This window comes from Pituophis catenifer, unplaced genomic scaffold (assembly GCF_029215685.1).
Source record: "Pituophis catenifer annectens isolate HBS135680 unplaced genomic scaffold, rPitCat1.0.hap2 SCAF_12, whole genome shotgun sequence".
Lineage (NCBI taxonomy): Eukaryota > Metazoa > Chordata > Lepidosauria > Squamata > Colubridae > Pituophis > Pituophis catenifer.
The window spans coordinates 24934926-24957808 of NW_027256892.1; the positions used below are offsets into that span (position 1 = coordinate 24934926).

Below are 22883 nucleotides of genomic sequence, written 5' to 3' on the forward strand. Positions count from 1 at the left end.
AAGTTTCAGCTTTTTTTTCCCACCTCAAGCACAAAGTCCAGAAGCGGTTTCCAAGTCGAAACAAAAGGAATTGTTTTCGTTTGTTTGTTTTCCCCCCTTTAATCGAAGCAGTCAGTTTAGCCATCTCTGCTAACTCTGCCATCTTGTCCTCTGAGTTCATTTCATGGACATCCCCGTGTCTTTTTCTTGGCAACAGTAGAGAAGTTGCTTTCCGTTGGTTGTGTATGTACATTAGAGGTTGAGTAAATGTTTGCCGACAATGCCTTTAGACAGGCAACCCCACACAGGGCCAAATGCTTCTGGTGCAGAGACATATTGTTCTTTTCTTTTTTTCTTTTTTTTGTTTCTCAACCTTTTTAAATATATTTTTTTATTAAAAATGTAATTGCAGTAGTAAAAACTAATACAAACCAAACTTAAAGAGAATGAAAAAAAGGAACAAAAAGTGCAGAAAAAAGAGAGAGAAGAAAAAGACAAGACACTTTACTTTTTACAGTTAATTCCAAAATCTTATAGCAAAGTCAATATTCTAAATTGATCTGTTTATAAATTTCTTAGATCCAAACCTTTTTTTTATTAAAAAGTTTTTTTATTTTATAAACAAACAAACAAACAATACATAATCAATCATTATATCTTCTGAACACATCTTTTAAGTGTTCTTTTTGCTCCTCCAATATTTATCATACCTTAATATTGTAAACAAACAAACAAATAATACACAATCCATCATTCAATATATCTTCTGAGTACATCTTTTAAATCTTCTTTTTACTCCTCCAATATTCATCATATCTTAATATTGTCATTCCCTTTATTATAACATTTCCCCCGTTTTTCTTACTTCTCTATTAATACCTTAATCTATCTTTTAATTATATTAAAAATTAGACAACCATTTTATCCCCACACAACCTTCAACCCCCACCCCTCCCCACCCCCAACTGGTGCAGAGACATATTGTTGATTGAATATCTGTCCTTTTCAACAGTGTCATAATTACTTTATTGGTTTTTTTTTTTTTTAATCCCATCCCTTGAATTCAAAAGCCTTCTCGAAGCACACAACTGTTTTCAGGCTGCCTGTAGTAATTAAAATCAGACTGGTGCCCTTCTAATCTGCTTTTCTTCTCAAAGAGTGGCCAGAGATGATCCAAGAGGAAAAAACCCCTCTGAAGATTGGATGTAGTAGCATCCTACGTGTCGTTGCAACGGGGCCCTACGCAAATAAAATCTTAGCCACCTGTTAGGGCTGTGGAGATTTCTTGGGGGAAAGAGATTGACAGTTTTCAGAGACATCCGTGTCTTGGAAAGTCCGATTGCTAACGGAAACAAGATGAAGATCAGGAAGAAAACTCCAAATCAGAGGTCTTCAAACTTGGCAAATTTAAGACTTGGGGACTTCAACTCCCAGAATTCCTCAGTTAATCATGCTGCCTGCGGAATTTTATTTATTTATTTAAATTTATTTATTTATTTATTTAAATTTCTATACCGCCCTTCTCCCTGAGGACTCAATTTTGGGAATTGAAGTCCCCAAGTCTTCAATCTTGGGAACTGAAGTCCCCAAGTCTTAAAGTTGCCACGTTTGGAGACCTCTGCTCCAAATGGACCACGTCCATGCTGCGAGAGAGGTTTCTTCCAACACTAGGATCCCAACCCTAGGAAGAACGTTAATCATCATACCATTAATCTTTTAACAAATGTGGAAATATTTATTAATATGTGTTGGTTGCCAAGTGCCCAAATTTTGATCGTGTGACCGTGGGGGACACTGCAACGGTCATAGGTCCTATGAGGACCTATGTCGTAAGTCCCTTTTTTTAAACGGCTGTCATTACTGTTGCACAATCATTAAACAAATGGACATAAATTGAGGATTACCTGATGTAGAGTCTGTGGTTAAATCCTCCCATCCACCTCATTTCGGCCCAGCACTGTGGAGGGGCTGGGAAGCCTGGTACAAAATGTTTTTCAGGAGGCACCTGCTGAACCTCAAGGGAGAAGGCTTTGCTCCCCAAAGTTTTTAGGGGGCCAACACACACACACACACACACACACACACACACACACACACACACACACACACGGCTCTTGGATCTCATCAGGTAGCAACGTTTAAGGGCCCACCTTACCTGATTTACTGCTTATGGAGCAAGGCGAATAAATTTGCTTTATAATAATAATAATAATTTTATTTCTATACCGCCCTTTCCCGAAGGACTCAGGGCGGTGTACAGCCTATTTAAAAACAGAATAAACATCAATTTAAAATAATTTAAAAGTATTAAATAAATTTGGCTTAATTTAAAAACCCCAAAAATTTAAAACTTATGATTATTTAGCCCTCCTTTTTTATTCCCTTAAAGGATTTAAGGGATTTAATTTATGATTATTTAGCCCTCCTTTTTTATTCCCTTAAACGAAATAACAATAGGAATAGAAGTTAGACTTATATACCGCTTCACCATGCTTTTACAGCCCTCTCTAAGCGGTTTACAGAGTCAGCCTCTTGCCCCCAACAATCTGGGTCCTCATTTTACCCACCTCGGAAAAGATGGAAGGCAGCAAGAATAAATAACCTAATTTAGCATTTCTCAATCTTGGCAGCTTTGAAGACAGGTGGACTTCAACTCCCAGGATTCCCCAGCCAGCTATATGCTAATTCAGCGTTTCTCAGCCTTGGCAGCTTGGCAGATTCTGGGAGTTGAAGTCCACCCGCCTTCAAGCTGCCAAGGTTGAAAAACACAGCACTAAGTCTATATTATATATATATAATATATAACATTGCTCCTGGAAGCACGAAGCCGAGAACACCAGCCTGAAGATGACGAATGAGACTTCGTCGAAACGTCGCCAAGACACTTCCAATTTTACGTGGGAGAAGACCCGAATAACCAAAGACCTACATACAAACACCCGCGAAAACCTGAGAAAACATATATATAATTATATATATTCGTCAGGCCCTTAAAACCTATTTTTTTCAATTAGCCGGGCTGTCCTGATTTTATGGTTGGTTTTTAAAGTTTTGATATTGATTTTAATTGAAATGTTTTAAATTATGGGCCAAACCTTATTTAATTATTTTAAACCTATTTTAACTTTTGTGTACAAATGTTTTATTTTGGCTGTTCACCGCCCTGAGTCCGAAAGGAGAAGGGCGGTATAGAAATTTGAAAAAATAAATAAGATAAAATATTATAATAATCAACTTCCCCAAAAGTCCCGAATGCAGCCCTTAAAAGATCCCTTCCTGGGGAAGTTGGCGCAGAGCTGATTTCCTTACCCTTTGTCCCCCATACAAAAAAGGAACACAACTCAACCAAAGTTTAACACAACTTCTTTTTTTTTTTTCCCTTACCCTTTGCATCCCTTATAAATACGAACGCAGCTCGCCTAACTTTGCAAGTCATCGCGTAAATCGCGAAAGCATACAAAATGGGGGGGGTGCTCTACCCCCACCTCAACAGGACTGCTTATTTAGAGGGGGGGTTTATTTCCCTTACACCCCACCCCACCCCAAATTCATCTCTTCCTGAGACCCGAGGTTTCTAGGCCAACCTCGTTTGGTGGCCTGGCAATTGTATAACCCGTTGGACTGAAAATCCGTAAGTTAAAACCACTAATCAGATCTGACGGTGAGATTATTGCAAAGGCAAGCAAGGCTGGCATCCGTGGTTACATCATCTCCTTTTGTTTATACTGGGGGGGGGGGGCAGGATGGGGGGAGAAATTCAGCCCCTTTGATCTCTTCCTGGAGAGTTCAGTTGCAGTTTGGTTGCAGAAAGGAAACACACGGTAATTTTGAGTGCCGGTTTTCTTAGCCCTGTTTTCTATAAAGATATATACGAAATATCTTTTTTTTTTAAAAAAAAAAAACACCTTTAATTTCTCTCTCTCTTCCCCCGCCGGTCTAGCTAATTAAATACGTTTTAAAGGAACAAAAGAGCCTTTTCTTTTTTCATTTTATGAGTGTGTCCTGCAATTTGAAATAATCAACCACAGGTTTTTTCCAGGTGCTTTAGAAACGGCCTCTCCGTCGATGCAAATCTGGATTAACCCACTGGCTTTTCCCCCCCTCCTCTCTTGCGTAGCTGCCAGCGGCTGTGTTGATTGTCCATTTCCGAAGAAACACACAAACACATACACACCTCGTGCATGCACCATAGAAGGTCAGGACTTTTTTCCACTCCCATCCGTTGCGTGTCCACCCCAATCTGTACAAATCGTCTTAAAGAGGCAGGCGCCGAGATGAGTTTTCGTAAACCCCACGTTGACTAAAACGTTCTTGGCAAGGGAAGGGGTTACTAAGCCCTTCTTGGCAAGGGAAGAAGAGGGGCATGGAAGAAGGGTGGATTTTCTCTTGGTTGGGGCAGGTTGCCAAGTGCCCGAATTTTGATCGCTGGGATTTGGAGTTGGGGGGGGGGCGCACTGCAAGGATCATAAGTCACATTTCCCCCCCCCCCCCGGTGCCGTTGTAACTTCAAACATCAGCCTACCTGTATTGGCTGAAACTGTGTGATGAATAGAAGCGTAGTGTGTTTGTGCTCTTGGTTTTTTTACAAAGGGGCTCATCTGAAAGATATTATTTTCCTATCGTTTCGGGCACCTTTCGGGCAGGGTGGCATGCGTTCCAGTCAGGGTGGATAAAAATCAATGATTTTTTTTTAAAAAAAATCCAAAAAAATCGGATTTTTTTGATTTAAATCGGATTTTTTTGATTTTTATCCAATTTATTTTAATAAAAAACTTTTGGGGTAAAAATCTATGGTAAGATAGTTTTCTATTTAAGATACATAAATAATTTAGTTTATTCAGCATGAAATGGAGCTTAGTTATGTCGCATGAGGCTGTATATTCTGCAATACTGGGACTATCGGTGGGTCAAAGGAGTAGAAGAGATGACAGTTGCTCTTTAAAAAATTATGATTTAAATCGAGTTGATTTAAAACAAGCCTTTTTACTAGTGATTTAAATCATGATTTAAATCGTGATTTAAATCAACTCGATTTAAATCAAATCCACCCTGCTTCCAGTTCTCTCCTTGGTATATGACCTTATTTTCTCGTGGAAAAATAAAAGGAAAAATCTAAAAGACGGTCATTTCGTTTTTTTACATTTAGAACTTAGCTTTGCAAGAAAAATTTTAAGGGGAAAAATAAAGGACAAGCCTGGGGAAAAAAATCTGAAAGAGGACAATTTTTTTCTTTTCTTTTCTTTTCTTTTCTTTTCTTTTCTTTTCTTTTCTTTTCTTTTCTTTTCTTTTCTTTTCTTTTTTTAGTTGTTTTTATGTTTAGAACTTAGCTTTGCAAGAAAAACTTGAAGGGCAAACTTTTACAAAAAAAGGCTTGTTCTAATAAAAAAAAAATACTGAAAACATCGAAGGGCACATGATGCAAACTTGTTTATTTTGAAAGGGCAATTCCCCTCTTCACATGTTTCGCATGAATTTGAAAGAGCGCGCATTAAGTGGTACCATTTGCAGGAAAGGGCCCCGCGTAAAGGACAGAAGGGAGCTTTTTGCAAAATAAATAAATCTAAAGGACAGCGTTCCAAAATGAAAGGCTGACCTTTATAATAAAGACAGTATGGCCTCTGGCTCGTCTTAAAAGGGATCTAGAAAACGGGCCCTGTTCTATGACATGTCTCCTGCCCTCCTGGGGTTCCAGAAAGACCTTAAAACTTCGCTTTTGGAGAGGAATGTAGTTTAGGGCAGGGGTCTCCAACCTTGGCAACTTTAAGACTTGTGGACTTCAATTCCCAGAATTCCTCAGCCAGCTTTGCTGGCTGAGGAATTCTGGGAGTTGAAGTCCACAAGTCTTAAAAGTTGCCAAGGTTGGAGACCCCTGATCTAAAGAACCAGCAAATCTGGCTGAGGAATTCTGGGAGTTGAAGTCCACAAGTCTTAAAAGTTGCCAAGATTGGAGACCTCTGGTTTAGGGAATATAGTTTTGGAGGGGTGGGGAGTGTAGTTCAGAAAAATAATAATAATAACCTTATAAACAGGTGTGAGAACATAACCGAAAGCCCTTCCTTAGGACTTCAGTTCTAGCCTCAGATGCCTCTTCCTGTTTGTGATTTTTCACCCAGAGCATAGTTGCCCTATCAGAAAATGGAAGGAGGAAGTTCCTGCAGGGTAAAGCCAGGACATCTGGCGATGTCTTACTTGACTGCTGTCCCGAGCTTTGCAAAAAAAAAAAAAAAAAAAAAAAATTAATAATCAAAAGAAAAAGACCTCGCTTCACTTTTTGCAGAAGCAGGAGGTCTCGAATCCTGAACCTTGTGAGAAAATGTACCAGATGGCTGGGTTAGCCCTGACTTCCTGCCAACCTGTACGGCGTTAAGGAGGGCTGAAGGCATTGAAGTCTTTCTCCCTCTCTCCCCCTCTCCCTCCTCTTTCCCTCTCTCCCTCCTCTTTCCCTCTCTCCCTTAGTCTCTCCCTCTCTCCCTTAGTCTCTCCCTCTCTTTTTCTCTCTCCCTCTCCCTTTCTTTCTTTCCCTCTCTCTCTCTCTCCCGCTCCCTCCCTCCCTCCATCCTTCCTCTCTCTCTCTCCCTCCCTCTCTTTCTCCCTCCCTCTCTCCCCCTCTTTTTCTCTCTCTCCCTCTCCCTCCCCCTCTTTCTCTGTCCCTCCCTCCTTCTCTCTCTCTTTCTCCCTCCCTCCCTCCTTCTCTCTCTTTCTCTCTCCCTTCTCCTCTCTCTTTCCCTCCTTCTCTTTCTCCCTCTCTCTTTTTCTCCCTCCCTCCCTCCCATTCACTCTCCCTCCCTCTCCCTCTCTCTCTCTTTCTCTCCCTCTCTTCCCCACACCCCACCCATTCCCAGGCACACGCAGAAAATTCCAGGTGGCCTCCAAGCAACACTTTGAGCCAGGACAGAATGTCCTAGGAAGGAAGAAAGGCCATTCGCTCTTCCAGGGAAGAATTGGCCGTGCCTCCTTTCTGTTTTCCATCAGGCCAGGCAGAGCAGGCAGCCCTGCATACAAATGTAGGGACTTCCACCTACCTATGAACTCTCCCAGCTCAAAGCATCCCCTCCTGTTGCCCCGTTACGAGATGCTGCCACGCTCGGCTTCCCAATTTGGGAGAGAGGAGAGACCCCCCCTCCTCCCCACCCACCCCCGGGGACACACACACACCCCCAGAAGCACCTCCTGAGCTGCCTTCCATCCAATTCACCTTTCGCCTTTCCTCTTTCCGCAGATTACCTGGCCAACCGGGGACGTTTGAGCGAGACGGATGCCAGGCGCAAATTCTGGCAGATCCTCTCAGCTGTGGAATATTGTCACGGCCGGAAGATCGTACACCGGGATCTCAAAGCCGAGAATCTCCTGCTCGATAACAACATGAATATTAAGATAGCAGGTATTCCAGACGTCAATCACTTCCGCATGGAGTGTGGGGGTGTTTGTTTGTTTGTTTGTTTGTTTATTAATCAATTTATTTATTTATAGAATTTATTACCTATCTATCTATCTATCTATCTATCTATCTATCTATCTATCTATCTCTATCTCTCAAGGTTGACTCAGCCTTCCATCCTTTCTAAGGTAGGTAAAATGAGGACCCAGTTTGTGGGGGCAATAAGCTGACTTTGTATAAATATATAAAAGTATGAAGGCTATTGCTTAACGCATTGAGTCTCCGGAGAAGGGCGGCATATAAATCAAATTTAAAAAACAAACAAACACTCTCTCTCTCTCTCTCTCTCTCTCTCTCTCTATCTATCTATCTATCTATATAAATATATATAAAATTAAAAACAATAGCCCATCCCACCCCCTACCACCTCCTGCCAGATGTGTAGGTTACAATCAAATTAATTAATTTGGGGAGGGTGGGTTAGAAAGAAGCAGCAGCAACTCAAAAATGGAAACTCTCGGGTTATTTTAGCACGCTTGATTCCGTTTTAATTACAAATTTAAATACAGCAGATGTTTGCCGCAGTAGGATAATTTCCCTTTCTGACTCTGTATAATGCAAAGGGTTCTTGGATTGCCCGACTAGAATTTTAATTTTTTTTTTTGAGAGGAACGAGAAGCGGGGAGGTGTTTGAGCTTCTCGAGCGTTTTGTAACGCTGTCAAGTTCTTGGAAGAAATGATCTCTTGCAACTTTGGCAGAGAGCGTTTGGTTCCAAGAAGGAGGAACTCAGAATTGTGGGCATTGAGTTCCAGAGGGATTGACAGCAATGGGGAAGCGAGAATGGATGCTGAAATGACTTCAGAGCAGCTGGCATTAGTAACGGAGGTCATCTATTATTGTAGTTTAATTTTGCATCTGGGGTAGTTTGAATGGAGAGAGAACCACGATCTGGAAAATAAACCTTGGTGGTTCCCAGTTAAGTTTGGATAAAATATTGTCCCTTCTACTTGCTTGTAAAGGACCATTTTATGCTGTTAAAAGGTTTCGATATTTTTGCAACTCTTGGCTGGTACTTACTATGTTTCCCCAAAAATAAGACCGGGTCTTAATATAATTTTTACTCCAAAAGATGCATTAGGGCTTATTTTCTGGTTAGGTCTTAATTTTGGGGAAAATACGGTATTAAATGCACCCATCAGGGAACATCTTCAATGCTAGAAGGGAGGGGGAAGAAGGAGAAGAGGAAGGAAGGAAGGAAGGAAGGAAGGGAAGGAAGGAAGGAAGGAAGGAAGGAAGGAAGAAAGAAAGAAAGAAAGAAAGAAAGAAAGAAAGAAAGAAAGAAAGAAAGAAAGAAAGAAAGAAAGAAAGAAAGAAAGAAAGAAAGAAAGAAAGAAAGAAAGACTGTGAGGTCTTTGGTGCTCTCTGAGCTTGGTTTTTTTGCAGACCTTTCATGACCCAATTAGAGAACATCTTCAGTGCTAGAAGGGAGGAGGGTTTGTGGAAAGGAGGAGGAGGACTGAGGGGTCCTTGGTGCTCTCTGAGCCTGGTTGTTTTCTTGCAGACATTTCATGACCCAAGTAGGGAACATCATCAGTGCCAGAAGGGAGGGGGATTTATATACAAGGGCCTTTTAGTGCTGATTCTGTTATCAGGTCAGGTAATGAAACATCTGAGAGAGCACCAAGAACCCCACAGTTCTGTGGCATTTACCCATCCGGTTCTCCTGAAATTCACCAGGGATCAGATGCACGTTCACCCAAATACACACACACACACACACACACACACACACACACACACACACAAAGGCATTTGACCCGAGAAGGGATTGGTTGCAAAAAAAACCACCGCCTCTCTGTACTTCGTGCCCCAGAAATCAGGGCAGCCTCTTTAGAAAGAAAGCCTCGATTTACAAGCTAACACCACCCTGGGACTCTTTGACAGCAGCGTGCGAAAGAACAGACTGCCGAGACAAATGAAACTGCACACACTTCCATGTCTCCTGGAGGCTTTCCCACCAAGGACTGTGCTGGCGCTAGTTCGAATCCACACCCCTCCCTCCCTCCCCTCCCTCTGGCTGCCTCGTTGCCGGAGGCTGACTGGGCAGGTGACGTTAACTCGTGAAAGGGGAGAAACAGGTCCTTCTGGTTCCTCCATTGTCTCCTCTACCCTTCCCACTTAGCTCCTTCTTCGCTCAGAAGTTCTGCCCTTTTCAGCCACCAATTTAATTTAATTTAATTTAATTTTTTTTTGCAATGCTCGGGCCCTTCAGGAGGTGGGGATTTCAACCCTTCCTTGGAAGATGTGTGTGTGTGTGTGTGTGTGTGTGTGTGTGTGTGTGTGTGTGGATTGGCAGCAACAACAACCTATATATTTGGGAAACCAGAAATTGCTCCATTCGGCCAGGCTGATCCACAGCTTCCATGTTGGCTCTTTCAAATTGTATTTATTTTTATTGTATTTATTTATTTATTTTTGTCACGCACGCACGTATTAGATAACACAGAGATCTTCGAACATGGCAGCTTTAAGTCTTGTGGACTTCAACTCCCAGAGTTGAAGTTAACGAATTAAAGCTGCCAAGTCTGGCATAGATAGATAGACAGACTCTAGAAAGAGTGCAGGGAAAGCAACCAAGATGAATAGGGGACTGGAGGCTAAAACATACAATGAATGGTTGCAGGAACCTATCCATCCATCCATCTATCTATCCATCCTATATCTACCTACCTACCTACCTACCTACCTACCTACCTACCTATCTACCTATCTATCTATCCATCTTCTATCTATCCATCCATCCATCTTCTATATCTACCTACCTACCTACCTACCTACCTACCTACCTACCTACCTACCTATCTATCCATCTTCTATCTATCCATCCATCCATCTTCTATATCTACCTACCTACCTACCTACCTACCTACCTATCTTATCTATCTATCTATCTATGTAGGTCTTTGGTTATTCGGGTTTTCTCCTGCGTAAAATTGGAAGTGTCTTGGCGACGTTTTGACGAAGTCTCATTCGTCATCTTCAGGCTGGTGTTTTCGGCTTCACGCTTCTAGGAGCTTCGTGCTTCTAGGATCGATCTATCTATCTATCTATCTATCTATCTATCTATCTATCTATCTATCTATCCATCTTCTATCTATCCATCCATCTTCTATATCTACCTACCTACCTACCTACCTATCTATACCAGAGGTCTTCAAACTTGGCAATTTTAAGACTTATGGACTTCAACTCCCAGAATTCCTCAACCAGCTTTGCTGGTTCTTTAGATCAGAATTCTGGGAGTTGAAGTCCACAAGTCTTAAAGCTGCCAAGTTTGAAGACCTCTGAGATAACAGATATAAGTACAAACATGATTGTGAATCCGTGAAATGGATATTTGGAGAGGTCAAACCAGGCAGGGGGGAAGAAGACGAAGCAGAGGGAGGAGAGGTCCAGTCGGCCTCCAGCCAAGCCTGATGCCAGGTGATTTCCTCAGGTGTCCCAGGCAGTTTCTTAGCAACGGTGGAACAGTGCAGGGTTTTGTTTTGTTTTTTTTTTTCATCCCCAGATGTTTTTTTTTTCCAACTTCCCCATCTAAGCTGCCACAGGTCGCCTCCTTTCGAAATGCCAACTGGAGTCGGCTGAGCTTTTTGAATCAAATAGCAAAGGCGAGGGGGGGATCTCCTAAAACTTCATTTTTAGACTCCCCCTGGGGGTCGCCAGTCGACACTGTCTAACCGACGGCACCCTGAGGAGACCCTCTCTGTGGGAGCGTACTGGTCGGTGGGAGGCTATCGGAGGCAGAAGGCGGTCTCGTAGTTATCGATGTCCTAGAAGAACTGAAGAAGCTTCTTGGATGAAGAAGCGAAACGTTTTCAAAGAAAAAGACCAAGGAAGTCCAGTTGCCTTTTTAGGAAGGAAGAAAAAAAAACCCAAAACACCCATTTCCAGTCTCTAGCAGTCACACAGGTTGAGACTTCCAAGAACATTACATTTTTCGTAGAAGTTTAAGCAAAAACGTTTAAGTGACATGTAAGGGACATTGAATTTGACTCCTGGGGTTAGAGACTGCTGTATTCTACATATATGTTCTAACCTAGGCTTCCCAAGAACATGAAGTAGGCTCTTTGTCCAGACAAAACCCCCTTTTTATTAAGTGACTGTGAATTCCTCTCATTCACATCCAGCAAAGTCTTTCAAGGGAGAATTTACAGTCACAGACCTTCTCTGGCTTGGAGAGCTGCCAGGCCGATATCTTCAAAACTTGGCAAGGAGTCTCGGAGAGTCACGAACCAATTAAGTGAACTAATTGTCTCTTGCAAACTCCCCCTTCCCCTTTTGCTCCTCTTTTATTCCCTCTGGGAAGGGCCCTTCATCATCCACCTGTGGCTTTACTCCTGAGTCGACCCTTGTTCCTTAGCTGTTCCCTTTTCCTAGCAGCTCTGAGCATGCGCACAATGGGAACAGGCTCCTTCTGTTCTTCTGCCCCACTGATGTCCGACTCCGAAGGCAGCTGACAACTGTCAGACGGTCCTGGCCCCCTCTCTGCCTCCGACGCAGAGCCCTCATCAGAGCCCTCCCCAGGCTCCAGGACTGGCCCATGTTCCTCCCCAACCTCCTCACTGTCCGAATCTGCTACCAGTTCCGCTGGCCGCTGGCACCATGAGAAATCATCTTCCGCTTGTGTTTTCTTGACCTAGCCAGGTAGAACAGCAGTACCTCTTGTCCATCTGGTGATTTTTTCTTCCTCTTCTTCCTCCTCCTCTGCAGATTTTGGGTTTGGAAACTTCTACAAAAGCGGGGAGCCTCTGACCACGTGGTGCGGAAGTCCTCCTTACGCAGCTCCCGAGGTCTTCGAAGGCCAGCAGTACGAGGGGCCGCAGCTGGACATTTGGGTATCTGCATCATGTTAAACGGAGCACTTCCTTTTTCTTGAAACGCCCTGTTTCTTTTCTACATTTTGTTTTTCTGACTTGCTAAAAATACCTCCTCCTTGTCGCAAGAAGGGAGCTTTGAGACCAAAAAGGGCTTCCCGTTGAAACCTGCAAGACGGGAAGCAGCTCAGCTGATGCAGAAAACGGACTTCAATTCTCCTCCTTTGTCTCTCTCTCTTTCTCTCTCTCTCATTTTCTCTGTCTTTCTCTCTCTCTCTCTCATTTTCTCTGTCTTTCTTTCTCTCTCTCTCTCATTTTCTCTCTCCCTCCCTCATTTTCTCTCTCTCATCTCTCTCTCTCGTTTTCTGTCTCCCCCTCTCTCAGTTTCTCTGTCTTTCTCTCATTATCTCTCTCATCTCTCTCTCTCATTTTCTCTCTCCCCCTCTCTCATTTTCTGTTTTTCTCTCATTATCTCTCACTATCTCTCTCTCTCATTCTCTCTCTCCCTCTCTCATTTTCTATGTCTTTTTCTCATCTCTCTCTCTCATTTTCTCTCTCCCCCTCTCTCATTTTCTGTTTTTCTCTCATTATCTCTCACTATCTTTCCCTCTCTCATTTTCTCTCTCCCTCCCTCATTTTCTCTCTCTCATTTTCTCTCTCCCCCTCTCATTTTCTCTATCTTTCTCTCATTATCTCTCATTATCTCTCTCCCTCTCTCGTTATCTCTCTCATCTCTCTCTCTCATTTTCTCTCTCCCTCCCTCATTTTCTCTCTCCCCTCTCTCATTTTCTCTATCTTTCTCTCATTATCTCTCATTATCTCTCTCCCTCTCTCGTTATCTCTCTCATCTCTCTCTCTCATTTTTTCTCTCCCCCTCTCATTTTCTGTTTTTCTCTCATTATCTCTCACTATCTCTCTCTCATTCTCTCTCTCCCTCTCTCATTTTCTATGTCTTTTTCTCATCTCTCTCTCATTATCTCTCTATCTCCCCCTCTCTCATTCTCTCTCTCTCCCTCTCATTTTCTGTCTTTCTCTCATTATCTCTCTCTCATTCTATCTCCCCCCCCTCTCTCTTTCTCTCTCTCTCCCCCTCTCATTTTCTCTGTCTTTCTCTCATTATCTCTCTATCTCCCTCTCTCTTTTTCTCTGTCTTTCTCTCCCTCATTCTCCCTCCCTCATCCTCTCTCATTTCCTCTCTCTTTCTCTCTCTCATCCTGAATCTGGATCAAGCTGTGTTGGCGTGTCAGCGCTGGGTTTAGCAGATTAAGTTCTTCCCCCTTGGGAGACCCCACCAGATTCTCAAAAGGCTGGAGGGATTTTTGGCTGCTAGCTTTCTAGGGGGAAGAAAGCCTGGCCTCATCCAAGCCCTCTGCTGCCTTCCTTCATGCAGCTCTTGAGGGAAAAGAAAACACGGGGGAGACCCCAGAGTCCCTCAGAGGACACCTAGCAGAGCCCAGGGCCTTATGAGGTTTTTTTTTTTTATAATGGATTCTGAGCCTCTCCTGGGATTAGCAGGGTTTTTGCAGATGCTTTTGCAGTCTCTTGTGGATTTGGAGGCAAAGTCTTCCACCCTTTTGGGTCACGCAAGGCGAGGGAAGAACAACACGAAGTGGTCTAGAGACTTGGTTTTCTTTCAGCAGTGTTCAGCCTATCTGCTGATCGGTTGCAGGCCCGGACGGCGGATGTAGGGCGAGTCCCTTAAGGACCAAAGGCCATCTTTGAAGTTGGTCCATCGGAAGCAGGGCAGGGTCCCAACATCAGCGCCCGTCCTCTCCCACCCTGCTGGACCAGTGAGCCGGTTTCGTCCATCAGGGCTCTGTAGTGAGGAGCAGCTTCCCCCTGCCCAGGGTTCCCTGCCCTTCACTTCCAAATAAATCCTCTGCACACCCCAAGCAGGCTGACGAAAGCACCTCACGCTCTCCGCAAACGTGCCAAAACAACGGGGATTGATGGCAGGAGCTGTTGACTTGGCCGGGCTGCTAACGAAAACATCCTGCCTTGTGGATCCCAGAAGGAAAGAATGTGCCTTAGAGCACGGAGATCGGTGGGGCGGGGCCAGCTTTGCTGACAAAACCGGTCAATGTTTGCTCCCTAATGGTGGCTTTGATAGGAACCAGGGCTGGTCAGAGAAGTGCTCGGCCAGATGTTGTAAAATTGGGGAGGGAGGGAGGAAGGAAGGAAGGAGGAGAAAAATGGGAGGGAGGAAAGGAAGGAAGAGTAAAGGAGAGGAAAATGATGGGAGTGGGAAGGAGGGAGGGAGAAAGGAAAAGAAGGAGATGGGAGTGGGGAGGAAGGAAGGAAAGAGGAGGAAGGGAAGGAAGGAAGGAGATGGGAATGGGAGGGAGAGTGGAAGGAAGGAGAGGCAGAGAAGGAAAGGAAAAACGAGGGAGGGAGGAAAGGAAGGAAGGAGGAAGGGAAGGAAGGAGATGAGAATGGGTGGGAGAGAGGAAGGAAGGAGAGGGAGGGAGGGAGGGAGGAGAGGAAAAATGGGAGGGAGGAAAGGAAGGAAGAGTAAAGGAGAGGAAAATGATGAGAGTGGGAGGGAGGGAGGGAGAAAGGAAAAGAAGGAGATGGGAGTGGGCAGGAAGGAAGGAAGGAAAGAGGAGGGGAGGGAAGGAAGGAAGGAGATGGGAATGGGAGGGAGAGCGGAAGGAAGGAGAGGCAGAGAAGGAAAGAAAAAATGGGAGGGAGGGAGGAAAGGAAGGAGATGAGAATGGGTGGGAGAGAGGAAGGAAGGAAAGGGAGGGAGACAGTAAAGGAGAGGAAAAATGGTAGGGAGGAAAGGAAGGAAGAGTAAAGGAGAGGCAAATGATGAGAGTGGGAGGGAGGGAGGGAGAAAGGAAAGGAAGGAGATGGGAGTGGGCAGGAAGGAAGGAAAGAGGAGGGGAGGGAAGGAAGGAAGGAGATGGGAATGGAGGGGAAGAGGAAGGAAGGAAAGGGAGAGAAGGAAAGGGAAAACAGGAGGGAGGGAGGAAGGGAAAGAAAGGGAGGAGGAAGGAAAGGAAGGAAGGAGCTGGGAATGGGAAAGAAAAGGAAGGAAGGAAACGAAACATGATACGATGACTACTGTGTATGGAACAGAGTTGCGCTGAAGGCATCTTGTGTCCCCTGATCTCAGATCACGCCATCCTCTTTTGCAGAGCATGGGCGTGGTCCTTTACGTCTTGGTTTGTGGCGCTTTGCCCTTCGACGGACCGACCCTCCCCATCCTGCGGCAGAGAGTTTTGGAAGGAAGGTTCCGCATCCCCTATTTCATGTCTGAAGGTACAGCCACCGTGGCATAGTCAGATGATTGACATTCGGGCACTTTGCAACCAGTTTCCCCATGGTCACATCGCCGTTTGCAGCCTTAACATCTGGTTTCCAACAAGCAGACGGGCCACAACAGCTTCTCCGCTTCTCTAACGACAAACCTATCTAATCAAAGTTTCGTTTTTTTTCCTCCCCAAGCACAAAGTCCAGAAGTGGTTTCCAAGCAGAAACAAAATGAACTGTATTTTTTTTATTCTTTAATCAAAGCAATTGATTTAGCCATCTTTGCTAACTCCCTCACCTTTTGCAGCCATTTGCCCATTGATGTTTCACTTAACAACCGTGTCACTTAGTGACGGAGTTGTTGGTCCCAGTAGGGGCCATTAAGGGATGATTACCTGTATCAATGGCTTGTAATGTATAGATGATGTAATAATGTGTGGAATGTGAATAATAATCGTGAAGGATGTGTGTTTTTGTTTTATTTTTTTTATATAGTTTTCTTATATATGATGTACATTTAAGACGGCATTTAATTTCGTTGCAGTGCAGTGACAATAAAGTAAACTTAAACCTAATGGCACTAAAGTTTGGGTTACCTCTGATTGAAATTTTGTTTTAATACCCCGTTTCCCTGAAAATAAGACCTCCCCTGATAATAAGCCCAGTCGGGCTTTTGAGCTCATGCGCTAAAATAAGCCTCCCCCCGAAAATAAGCCCTCCCCAAAAATACTTAAAACACAGAGCTGGAAATCAGGTAAGACGGCAAGAGGAGGCCCATCTTGCTCCACGCGCCCCAAAATAATAAGACCTCCCCAGAAATAAGGCCCAGCGCTTATTTCGGGGTTCAAAAAAATATAAGACAGGGTCTTATTTTCGGGGAAACACGGTATATGCCGATTAGTGTACATTCAGAAGTGACAGTCAAGTTATTATTCTATTATTATATCTATTCTATATCGAGACGCTCCCCTTCCTGTATCCAACTCTCTTTCTCATTTTTGGGGCCCGCGCAGAGTGCGAGCATCTCATCCGGAGGATGCTGGTTCTGGATCCATCCAAGAGACTGAGCATTGCTCAGATTAAGGAGCACAAGTGGATGCTAATGGAGGTTCCGGTCCAAAGACCCGCTCTCTATTCCCAGGGGCAAGAGAACGGACCTCCCATCGGAGAATACAACGAGCAAGTCCTGAGGTTGATGCACAGCCTGGGAATTGACCAGCAAAAGACCATTGAGGTAAAAACAATCTCCAGCATTAAGAAATGATTTAACCCAGAGGCCTCCAAAAGTGGCAGCTTTAAGACCTGTGGACTTCAACTCCCAGAATTCCCCCCAGCCAGTCCCATATTTCCCAACCTTGGCCACTGGAAGTTGCATGGACTTCAATTCCCAGAATTCCCCCCAGCCAGACCCATGTTTCTCAACCTTGGCCACTGGAAGACATGCAGACTTCAACTCCCAGAATTCCCCAACCAGCATGCTTTAAAAATATCTGGATTTCACGTCTGGCCAGGGAATTCTGGGAGTTGAAGTCCACAAGACTTAAAGCTGCCAAGTTTGGAGATTTCTGGTTTAATCTCTTGGATTATTGCTCTGCAAGCGCAAAACCTGATTTTTATTTCATTCTCAGGACTTTGGGGGAGATACTTCCAGCAGAGGGGCCTAAATACTTGCAATCATCATCTCTTTTTAACGACTCCATAATCCCTTGCCGGGGTGGAGTCTAGGCAACAAAATGGAGCTGAGTGTTTTAATGGCCGGATGCCCTTCTTCTCGCCAATGCGGAGTTTTGTTCTGCAGATATATTCTCATTGTGCCCAGAGAGAGAAATATCTGCCTCTACAATATTTGCATTGCTTTAGTAAAATAATTGCGGAATAAAAGTAATCCCGTTTACAGGGTAGTCCTGTAATTTGCAACCCTTTGTTTAGTGACCATTTGACTTTCATGGTCCTTGCACTTATGACCGACACAACTTTCGGTCACAGCATGATCAAAATTTGGGTGTTTGGGGCAACAGGCAGATATTACCATACTTGCGATGTCCCTTGGGATCCTTCCCAGATCACAAGCCAAGTCTTCCAACGAGCAGAGTCCGTGGGGGAAAGTGGATCCGCTTAATGACCTCATGTCCACTTAACAACCGCAGGGATTCATGTAACGAAGGTGGCCAAAAACGTTAGTCGAATCGGGTGTGAGCCACTTAAGAACTCACCTTGCTTAGCAGTGGAAATTCCGATCCCCATTGTTGTTGTAACTCAAGGAGTATCTATACCTTAGGTCTCCAAAAATGTTGGGAAGGGGGCTGTTTTATTAGCATGTTTTATTCCCATTGTTGCTCCTAATTTATTGTGCAATTCTGGGGGGTGGGGGAATATATATCAGAACTGGGGAAAAAAATAAGTAGTTTTCCTTTCATGTTTTGTTTTGGTATTTTTTCTAACCACAACTTTTGGAAATTCCCTCCAGGCAATCCAAATCACTCTTTTCTTCCTTTAAAAAAGGAGCCGGTTCTCATAATCGCAGGAATGTTTATCCCTTGGGTTTATAAATGCAGGAACGCTCCTTAAAAGTTTCACGTTCAAGGTTTAGCATCCAAAGGACAAGCAGCGGTTGTTTCTCCAAGAAGTTGGGGGAAGTTTTGGGAAATTACGAGCCGGAAGAAAAACAGGAAATCAAAACCCTCTTTTTCGCATCGAAGCTTCTGCCGGGCCCGAGAACGGACCCCCTCCTTAAGAAACGTGCAGAGCTGCCTTTTATATTTTCGGTCTCTCGGCTAGGATTCCAACCCGAGTTGCTTCTTTCCAGAAATAAATGCTCAAGTGTTCCCGGCGGACTCCGTGCGATCACTTCCTAAGAGTGGTCGATATTTTTAGCTGGTGTGGAGCCTGCAATATTAATGCTCCCTGCCAGCAACTCCAGCAGGGGGTGGGGAGTTTGGGGGGGGAGAGGTTAGGAAGGGTGGGTGGGGGTGGGAGGATGTACGTCAATGAAACTTTGAGCTTCGCTTCTGTCCGGGGGCCTCAGAATTGGGAAAGACCCAGCCGGAGTTGGGTTTCGTTTTTGCAGGGATCAGAAAACCTGACTTGGTGGGGAGGTTATTATTATTATTGGTTCGATTTTATATGCCGCCCTTCTCCGGAGACTCAGGGCGGCTTACAATGCGTTAAGCAATAGCCTTCGTACTTTTGTATATACCTGCTTAGTAGGGTTTTCGGGGGCCCCTAAGCGGTGTTCTTTTTTATACAAAGTCAGCTTATTGCCCCCACAATCCGGGTCCTCGTTTGTTTATTTATTTATTTATTTTATTTTATTTTATTTTATTTTATTATTTTATTTTATTTTATTTCTATACCGCCCTTCTCCCGAAGGACTCAGGGCAGTGTACAGCCTAATTAAAAACACAAAGACAGACAATATTTAAAAATAATTAAAATTATTAAATAATAGGCCCAATTTATAAAACCCCGAATTTAAAATCCCATTTAAAACCAATTAAAATCTTTATATTGATAGCCCAGCCTGACGGAACAACATGGTTTTGAGGGCACAGCGAAATACACGGAGATCGGAGATTTTACAAATTTCTGGGGGGAGTTCATTCCAAAGGGCAGGGGCTCCCCATTTGAGCTCCCCTCTGCAAAAGGGGTTTTTTTTGGGTGGGGGCACCTCCAACGGCCACCAGGTATAAGAGTCCATTGTCCCCCATTACGCTGAAATGATTGGGGTACACTCGGGTAGGCTGCTGGGGGTTTATAGGTGTTCGGAAGAACCTCTAGCTAAGATTCTGTGCAGTTCGGAGAACTCCCAAACCCCACTCCTGGCTGGCCCCGCCCACCCTGCCCCGCCCCTCCCAGGAGTCCCCACACTGCCCATTTTGGATGCAGGTGAGTGCAGGGCGCGCACAAAGGCTCGGGGAGGGTGAAAAACGGGCCTACCAGAAGTTCGGAAAGGCCGAAAACAGGCCTGTTTCAGGCCTCCGGAGGCTCTCTGGAGCCTGGGGAGGCCATTTTTGCCCTGCCGGAGGCTCGAGAAAAGCCTCCGGAGCCAGGGGAGGGCAAAAACAGCCCTCCCACCATGGTGCAGGAAGCCGATTAGGCCATGCCCACCATGGCCACAGCAACCAGGCAGAGAACCCCTTGCTAAAAATTTTTGCAACCCCCCCCCCCCCCCCAAGGGTACACTGCATGTAAAAAGTCTGTAGAGATTCTCTGTCCTCCAGGTCATGGTTGTCCCAAAGGTGCTTTTTTCAGGAGGCAGCTGGACTTTTCTTGTTTTTTTCTTTTGAAGACGTTTCGCTTCTCATCCAAGAAGCTTCTTCAGCTCTGACAGGATGGTGGGGAAGGGAAGGATTGATATCCCTTGCAGAGAGCCACTCATGCATCCTTTTAGAGGGTCTTTGAAGCACTTGGAGGTTTATCTGTCTCCTCAGGGCCGCCTGAGTCTTGGTTCCTGTGGTGTGCAATTTTGTTTTCCCCCTCTGGAAATCTCGATGCTCTGACGTAACTCTCGGCTGCTTGTTTCCTTCTCAGTCCCTGCAGGATAAGAGCTACAACCACTTTGCTGCTATCTACTACCTGCTGGTAGAGAGGCTGAAGTCCCACCGCAGCAGCTTCCCCATCGATCAGCGGTTAGACTCTCGCCAGCGGCGACCCAGCACCATCGCCGAGCAAACCGTCGCCAAGGTAAACCCCACCCCTCACCCCCCGGGCTCTGTTCTAGAGCCGTTGGACAATCTAGAACGTGGAAGAGCGAGGAATTTTCTGCCCAGAAAGCTCCAGTCCGTACACCGTGCCACCACCAGTTATTCCAAGCTCCTGGTAGCCCCCTTTTAAATAAGAGTTCCAATATTTGAGGGGCTGCCACAGAGAGGAGGGGGTCAAGCTATTTTCCAAAGCACCTGAAGGCCAGGTAAGGAATAATGGATGGAAACTGAACAAGGAGAGATTTAACCTGGAAATAAGGAGAAATTTTCTGACCGTGAGAACAATCAACCCATGGAACAGAAGTTGCCTTCGGAAATTGTGGGAGCTTCATCACTGGAGGCTTTCAAGAAGAGACTGGACTGCCATCTGTCAGAAATGGTGTAGGGTCTCCTGCTTGGGAAAGAGGTTGGATTAGATGACCTACAAGGTCCCTTCCAACTGTGTTATTCTATTCCATCCCATCCCATCCTCTATTCTGCTTCTCTTCTCTTCTCTTCTCTTCTCTTCTCTTCTCTTCTCTTCTCTTCTCTTCTCTTCTCTTCTCTTCTCTTCTCTTCTCTTCTCTTCTCTTCTCTTCCCTTCCCTTCCCTTCCCTTCCCTTCCCTTCCCTTCCCTTCCCTTCCCTTCCCATTCCTATTCTATTCTATTCTATTCTATTCTATTCTATTCTATTCTATTCTATTCTATTCTATTCTATTCTATTCTATTCTATTCTATTCACTTCCCCCCCCCCCCTTTCCGTCATAGAATCTTTGGCTTCTGCTTGAATCCTCTTCTGACCGTCCTTTTCTCTCGCCCTTCGCAGGCTTCTGTTGCACCTGTAAACTTGCACTCTCAAAACCTACGGCTCCGCAGGTCTCCTGGCCTCCCTCCGACAGCCGAGGCCTTCTCCTTCTCCAGATCCGTCTGCCAGGCGGAAACGGCTTTCATGGAGGAAGAGAGAATCGACACCCCCAAAGTAAGGGCGTCTGCAGGGGGATTGCGTGGCGTGATGCTTGTGGTTGCTTCTTGTGGTTGCATTCCAGCCCCTCCCTGCACACTTCTTCCCCCCCTCCCCCAGTAAAAGGGGCTGGCTCTAAGCTTGATTAATGGGGAGCGACACTGTCACCATGGTTATACAAAGGCCCAGCTCCTCCGGTGAGCTTGGGCTTAAGACTTCAGCAGAGATGGGGGCTGAAGAGACCCACGGCAAGCTGGAGAGAGGGGCAGGCTCTGTTGTGAAAAGATCATGGAGGGTATGAGAAAACCCCTTTCATGGTGATCCTTGCTGGCTAGGGAATTCCGGGAGTTGAAGTCCATCCATCTGAAACTGGCTAAGGTCAAGAAGCACTCGTCTAGCAATTGGACTTACAAACCCCTTCATAACCTAAGTGGTTTAACAACGGACATGTGGCTCAACGGCTAAGACGCTGAGCTTGTCGATTGAAAGGTCGGCAGTTCAGCGGTTCGAATCCCTAGCGCCGCGTAACGGGGTGAGCTCCCGTGACTTGTCCCAGCTTCTGCCAACCGAAAGCAGGTAAAAAATGCAAGTAGAAAAATAGGGACCACCTTTGGTGGGAAGGGAACAGCGTTCCATGCGCCTTTGGCGTTGAGTCATGCCGGCCACATGACCACGGAGACATCTTCGGACAGCGCTGGCTCTTCGGCTTTGAAACGGAGATGAGCACTGCCCCCTAGAGTCAGGAACGACTAGCACAGATGTGCGAGGGGAATCGTTACCTTTACCTAAGTGGTTTAAAGAGTCAGCCTCTTGCCCCCAACAATCTGGGTCCTCATTTTACCCACCTCGGAAGGACGGAAGGCTGAGTCAACCTTGAGCCAGTCAGGATCGAACTGCTGGCAACGGGCAGAATTATCAGCCTGCAATACTGCATTCTCGGCACAGTGCCACTCTGGCTCTTTTAAATCAACTCTTATCCCTATTTTTGATCACATGACCATGGGAGGTGCTTTGATTGTCACAAGTGCGAACGATTGCTCATTCGTTACTTTTTTCAGTGCCGTTTTAAGTTTGGTCACTAAATGAATGACTATCGGTGATCATCTCGTCACTAAACGAATGGCTTCCGTGCAGGTTCCTCTCTTCAACCCCCCCCGGTTTCTTTTCTCCTCCTGATTAGGTGAACGGCTGCCTGCTAGATCCTGTCCCCCCAATGATGGTAAGGAAGGGGTGCCAGTCTCTCCCGACCAGCATGATGGAAACGTCCATCGATGAAGGGATCGAAGCCGAAGGGGAATCTGAGACGGATCCTGCCCAGGCCTTTGCGGCGTTGCAAGGATCTCGCGGTGGGAAGAGGCGACATACCCTGGCAGAAGTGACCAATCCCCTCTTGGCCATGCCAGGCCCAGGTACGAAACGGGGGTCCGAGGGTCCAGGCTGGAGATCAGAGCTTCAGACTAAGGGGTCATTTCTGATCCAACCTTCCCCCGCCTTATGCTGCCTGGGAAATTCTGGAAGGACGATCTCACCACACCAGGTTGAAGAAGGTTGATCACAGAATCAGAGAGTTGGAAGGGGCCTTGGAGGTCTTCTAGTCCAACCCCCTGCTCAAGCAGGAGACCCTGGCCTAGACCACTCCAGACAAATAGGAAGGAAGGAAGGAAGGAAGGAAGGAAGGAAGGAAGGAAGGAAGGAAGGAAGGAAGGAAGGAAGGACAAGAGGGAGGGAGGGAGGGAGGAAGGAAGGAAGGAA

The 22883-nt window shown here is 45.4% G+C and overlaps 1 protein-coding gene across 1 annotated transcript in view; it reads left to right on the plus strand.

The window, feature by feature from the left end:
* Window positions 1–22883, plus strand: part of SIK2 (salt inducible kinase 2) — a 65448-nt gene that overhangs the window by 33326 nt on the left and 9239 nt on the right. Inside the window, exons 4-10 of the mRNA XM_070952382.1 lie at window positions 7199–7360; window positions 12129–12253; window positions 15373–15496; window positions 16501–16721; window positions 20018–20170; window positions 20997–21149; window positions 22312–22540. Of these exons, the coding sequence (XP_070808483.1) occupies window positions 7199–7360; window positions 12129–12253; window positions 15373–15496; window positions 16501–16721; window positions 20018–20170; window positions 20997–21149; window positions 22312–22540 (1167 nt within the window). The remainder of the gene's footprint in view (window positions 1–7198; window positions 7361–12128; window positions 12254–15372; window positions 15497–16500; window positions 16722–20017; window positions 20171–20996; window positions 21150–22311; window positions 22541–22883) is intronic.